General features: G+C 34.2%; 1 protein-coding gene across 1 annotated transcript; it reads left to right on the plus strand.

Moving 5' to 3' along the window:
* The first annotated feature begins 238 nt into the window (after nucleotides 1-238).
* On the plus strand, nucleotides 239-2643 carry LOC112008609 (acid phosphatase 1). The gene is made up of 3 exons (XM_024040946.2): nucleotides 239-712; nucleotides 1589-1798; nucleotides 2132-2643. Exons 1-3 carry the CDS (start codon nucleotides 330-332, stop codon nucleotides 2307-2309), a joined length of 771 nt encoding a protein of 256 aa, XP_023896714.2. The 5' UTR covers nucleotides 239-329; the 3' UTR covers nucleotides 2310-2643.
* The last annotated feature ends 3432 nt before the right edge of the window (nucleotides 2644-6075 follow it).

Raw genomic sequence — 6075 nt, forward strand, 5'->3', positions numbered from 1 at the left:
ATTAAGTTTACCAATATGAAAAATATTGTAAATATCCCTAGCATTATTGAGTAGGAAAAAGTTTTTAACTCCAAATCAATTTAAAATTATATTTCTCCACTCTATTCAAATCACACATGAGTCATAAGATTTATTAAAATAATACACACGAGAGAAAAAGGCCACAAAAAGTTTAAAGCATCTTTTCTGGTTGTTTGAGTAAATTACACCCAAAAATGAGGTCACTTTGACAAATTTGAGCTTATTTAAAGAGCCATTATGCAAGGGAGAATATCAACATCTTCCACAAAGAAAGAAGTGATAGTTCTTTCTTTCACCCTAGAAACACCATGAGATCTCTACCATTTTTATACCTTGCCACCCTTTTAGAAACCACTCAAGTCATTCCCAATAACCTTCACCTTCTCCGGCCACATTCTGGCCTTGCTGGTCACAATGTTGAAGGCATTGACTGCCTAAGTTGGCGTCTAGCCGTGGAAACTGACAACCTCCGTGACTGGTCAGTAGTTCCAGAAGACTGTGAAACCTATGTTGGAAACTACATGCTTGGCAAACAATACCGTGAGGATTGTCAAGTTGTGGCCGATACTGCTTATGCCTATGCTAAGAACCTCACACTCGGTGATGATGGCTTGGATATTTGGGTGTTTGACATTGATGAAACTACACTCTCTAATTTGCCTTACTATGCTCAACCTGACGTTGCATTTGGGTAAGTAAAATAATACTACATTTTATGATAATTGATAAGTGATGATTAGCCTGTTTAAACTTTGATATATTTATATTTACCATGAGACAAACAAAAGAGAGAGTAGTTGTCACCGATATAAATTAATATCACATTGTGTTAATCATTATGAATATATTATTCAGTACAGGACCTGATCAGGTCATAGTGTCCATGATTGTGACTTTTGAAATTCGTTATGGGCTCTAAATGTCTCTAACTAGAAAAACAAAAAAAAAAAAAATCGTAATGGGCATATTGCATTATTATAATAGAAAGTTACATTTGTGCCAAGAAGCTTTAGCTCAATAGGACCTCTCAAATCAAGGTGGAGAGGAAGATCATGATTTTAAGATCCATCAAGTACATATAAAATTTACCAATAAGAAGAACTTAGTATACTAGTGGAGGAAAAACAAGTACGAGTGTGATAATATTGATAGACGAAGGATGATTATTGATATGCATAAGAACTACTTAAAAAATGAAGTGGTTTGTGCTTCTAAGTATACCTGGAATCTAGGACTATTCAATGTGTTCTGCTAGGAACAAAACATAGGCTATGACATATTGCCCTGGGAATTTCACCGCTACAATTTTTTTGGTGCAGCTCATGCATATAATTAATTAGTCTTGAGAGCTGAGACATTTTCATAGTTAATTAGAAGAGTTCGTATATATGGTTATTGAAGTATGCTCTTTCCAAAGGACAACAAAATTCCCTTGATTAAGACATGAAAATTTTATACATCTTTAATTTGTTTCTTGCTTAATAGTTTTGTAGTAAATATATATCTGATCTAATATATGTTATCTTTTCTTATGCATGACTTGTCTCTCTCTCTCTCCCTATTTCAGGGCAGTTGCATATAACTCAACAACCTTTAACGAATGGGAAGCAAAAGGCATAGCACCAGCTGTGCCTGCGAATCTTGATCTCTACAAAAAATTAGCAAATCTTGGGTTTAAGATTGTCTTTCTTACAGGAAGGTCTGAAACCTATAGAAATATTACGATAGAAAACCTGAAGAATGTTGGTTACACCACTTGGGAGAAGCTCATACTAAAGTAAGCATCAAGGATATATATCTCATTTGTATTTTGGACATTGTCTTGATAATTTTCTTTTATATAAAGAATTTGTCATGCAATTCTCATGTGAAAATCATCACCACCTAAAATTTTACACCATCATTGTATACAGGATCCGTTCAGTAAAACATTTTATATATTGTTAACTCCATAAACTAAAATTTCAACTGTGAAATGAAGAAGATCTTATTACATGGTAAATATTTACAAGTTAATTGGTATCTTTTTCTTAACATAGAGATCTGGTAACATGCATCCAAAAAGAATATCATGATTTTGACTATTGAGCTATTCTTGATTTGGTGGCAGGCAACCCTCTGAATCGAGTACCACAGCATTAGTGTACAAATCAACCAAAAGAGTTGAGCTTGAAGCTGAAGGGTACAGGATCCTTGGCAACATGGGAGATCAATGGAGCGATTTGTTTGGTACAAATGTTGGCAATCGAACATTTAAAGTGCCTGATCCAATGTACTACATTAGTTGAAATTTCATTATGATCTTATGATTAAAAAGCTCTAGAGCTAATTGGAAGCACTTGATAAGTTATAACTTCAGCTCTATGCTTTGTACCATGCCAAGTTTTTGGCTTTGGGTATTAATTAGGTGTTACTTTGAGGGGTCTGTTTTAGGTGTGCGCTATGCCTTAAAATAAGTAAAGTAAGGCTCTATTTTCTCTGTTTTTCTGGGTTCTTTGCCTGCTTGAGCCACCCCAATTGTAAGGGTGCTTGAGCTGGCTCTTGTACTTGCCTATTGAGAACTCACATTCTCGATATTAATATGTTTAGAAATAAAAATCCAAGGATTCAATTGGTTGATCAGTTTTTTCTTCTGCCTTTAAATTTTCAATGCCATGTTTTTAGATTTTGCCTCTTGCTAATTGCTATAAAGCAAAACTTATACACAAAAAATGTGTTCACTAGATTATTATTATTATTATTTTATCTAAATAAAATTATGATAACTTAGATTGGAAGAGTAGAAGACTATGTATGGAAATAAAAATGTTATGTTCATAACATTTTTACAATAAATTTAAGGTGATAGATTGTTAATGACTATTATAAATGGGCAAAAAAGTAGTTTAAGTGATAAATTCAAATTAAAATCAATAACAGCTAGTAACTAACCATTTAGAATTTGTTATAAAAGTATTGTAAAAATGGTGTGAACTTATCACTTTCAAAAGGCAATAGATAATTTGCTAATTTTCAATCAATGAAATCTATGTAGGAATAAAAGGTCACACAGATTTTTCAGAACACTTTCACAAATTAGGCCCAAATTACTCTTTACAAAGGCAGGACAATTTGCAAGATACAAATAACCTATCCAAATCAAGTCCAAGTCATGGCAATCAAAGCCTACAAGTCCAAGCTCATTAACTAGAACAACATCTAATTGTAGTTTTTACATGTGTGACCAAGTAAGAATGGGTTATTTGAGGATTAGAAAGTTAATTATCACTTTTTTGAATTATCAAAATACCACAATTTAATTAAATAGTCTTACTCTCAAAAACTAAAAAATGAGGATAGAATCGTAGTTCAACAAAATTTAAAAACAAAAAACTATATCAAAATTGCAATTTTTTATATATTAAAATAAAAAGAATTGCATTTTTATTTTTTTTAAAACTCTCTCATAAAAATGAATACACTTAGATTATCACTTTCAAAAGGCAATAGATAATTTGCTTATTTTCAATCAATGAAATCTATGTAGAAATAAAAGGTCACACATTTTTCAGAACACTATCACGAAGTGGGCCCAAATTATTCTTTACAAAGGCAGGACAATTTGCAAGATACAAATAACCTATCCAGATCAAGTCCAAGTCATGGCACATCAAAGCCTACAAGTCCAAGCTCATTAACTAGAACAACATCTAATTGTAGTTTTTACATGTGTGACCGAGTAAGAATGGGTTATTTGAGGATTAGAAAGTTAATTATCACTTTTTGAATTATCAAAATACCCCAATTTAATTAAATAGTCTTACTCTTAAAAACTAAAAAATGAGGATAGAATCATAGTTCAACAAAATTTAAAAACAAAAAACTATATCAAAATTGCCATTTTTTATATATTAAAATAAAAAGAATTGCATTTTTATTTTTTAAAAACTCTCTCATAAAAATGAATGCACTTAGATTATAGGTTAGAATATAATTTCAATTTTGTAAAAAAAAAAAAAAAAAAAGCAATTTCCTCTCAATAACTTCCCACTAAATGAATACTTTCCTAACAGCACAATAACAGTTGTTACCAACCACGACAAACTTCTCCCAAATTCAAGCACCATTTTTTGATCTCTCAAAAATTTAATAAAAAGATATATTCATGCACGGCATTTTTTTTTTTTTTTTCATTCGAATTCCAACTTCTCATCTATAATCTATAATCTATACTATTATTTAAGGGGTTTCTCCTATTTGGATTCCTCAATTTTAATGCCTAAAAACCCTCATTATACCCACTTACAAGTTTTTAACTAACAAAGATAAATATGTAAATCAAAACTCCTATACCTTAAGACCCACAAACTCACATACACTTTGCCAATTTCTCTCATTCTTCTCTAGATTGAAAACGTTTAGTTTAACTCCACATCTAATATATGTTATCTTTTCTTATGCATGACTGCTCTCTCTCTCTCTCTCTCTCTCTCTCTCTCTTCTCTCTCTCCTCTCTCTCTCTCTCTCTCTCTCTCTCTGGGGGCAATTGCATATAACTCAACAGCCTTTGGAGATTGGGTATTGAAAGGCATAGCACCATACTATTAATCACATTTTGAGTCCTGTTATCCAAAATCAAACTCCATATGAGCACCTTTTTGGGTCACCTCCAGACTATCACCACCTTCGCTCTTTCGGTTCTGCTTGTTTCGTTCTTCTTCAACCATATGAACATAACAAACTTGAGCCTCGGTCAAGACTTTGTTGTTTTTTTGGCTATGGCGAAACTCAAAAGGGGTATAGGTGTTATGATCCTGTCTCTCATTGTCTTCGTATCTCCCGCAATGTTGTCTTTTGGGAACATCGTCTTTTTGTCGAGCTCTCTCATTTCAGTGCTTCCCTGTCTTCCTCCTCTGTCTTAGATCTTTTTCCAAATGAGGCTCATATTCCTTTTGTAGCTGCTCCTGATTCTCCTATAGCTGCTCCTGATTCTGTTGTTGTAGACTTCTTTGTCCAATCACCAAATATCATTGATCCCTTTCCTAGTTCACCCTTTAATGAACAGGTGGAAGATGAACAGGTTAAAGACGAGCTACCCAACCCAATCCTGAGCTTGGGTCTCCTGCTCCTACTCCGCCTAAAGATCTTGCACAAGACATTCCATCTCGTCACTCAACTCGAGTAAGATCTATTCCTGCATATTTACTTGACTATCATTGTTATACTGCCCTTGCTACACTACACGAGCCTCACACCTATCGTGAGGCTTCTACTGACCCTTTATGGCAAATTGCGATGAAAGAGGAACTTGATGCATTATTTAAAACTCACACGTGGGATTTGGTGACACTTCCTTCTGGGAAATCTATGGTTAGTTATAAGTGGATCTACAAGATTAAGACTCGCTCTGATAGGTCCATTGAGCGCTACAAAGCTCGTCTTATTGTAAAAGGTTTTACACAAAAGTATAGGATTGATTATGAAAAGACCTTTGCTCTGGTTGCTCGTATCTCATCTGTTCGTGCCCTCTTAGCTGTTGTTGCTGCCAGTAAATGGGACCTTTTTCAGATGGATGTCAAAAATGCATTCCTTAATGGGGATTTAAGTGAAGAAGTGTATATGCAACCTCCTTCTGGTCTCTCTGTTGACTCAAACAAGGTTTGTCACCTTCGATGTGCACTTTATGGCCTTAAACAAGCTCCACGAGCTTGGTTTGCCAAATTCAGCTTTACCATCTCTCGCTTGGGTTACATGGCCAGTCATTATGATTTTGCCTTATTTCTTTGTCGCTCTGACAAAGGCACTATTTACTTCTCCTATATGTGGATGATATGATCATAACTGGTGATGACCTCAGTGGCATCCAAGAACTCAAAGCTTTTCTCAATCAGTAGTTTGAGATGAAAGATCTTGTACATCTTAACTACTTCTTGGGTCTTGAAATCACTCATTCTACAGATGGACTTTATATTACTCAAGTCAAGTATGCCTCTAAACTCTTGTCTCGAGTTGGACTCATTGATAGCAAGACTGTTGACACTTCAGTTGAGCTTAATGCGCATCTGACTCCCTCAG

This window comes from Quercus suber, unplaced genomic scaffold (assembly GCF_002906115.3).
Source record: "Quercus suber isolate HL8 unplaced genomic scaffold, Cork oak 2.0 scaffold_23, whole genome shotgun sequence".
Lineage (NCBI taxonomy): Eukaryota > Viridiplantae > Streptophyta > Magnoliopsida > Fagales > Fagaceae > Quercus > Quercus suber.

Excerpts from the sequence above, each read along its gene's own strand:
- LOC112008609 (XM_024040946.2), top strand. The coding sequence starts at position 330 with ATGAGATCTCTACCATTTTTATACCTTGCCACCCTTTTAGAAACCACT. Across the intron at positions 713-1,588 it reads CAACCTGACGTTGCATTTGG|GGCAGTTGCATATAACTCAA; the intron begins GTAAGTAAAATA and ends TCCCTATTTCAG. Across the intron at positions 1,799-2,131 it reads TGGGAGAAGCTCATACTAAA|GCAACCCTCTGAATCGAGTA; the intron begins GTAAGCATCAAG and ends ATTTGGTGGCAG.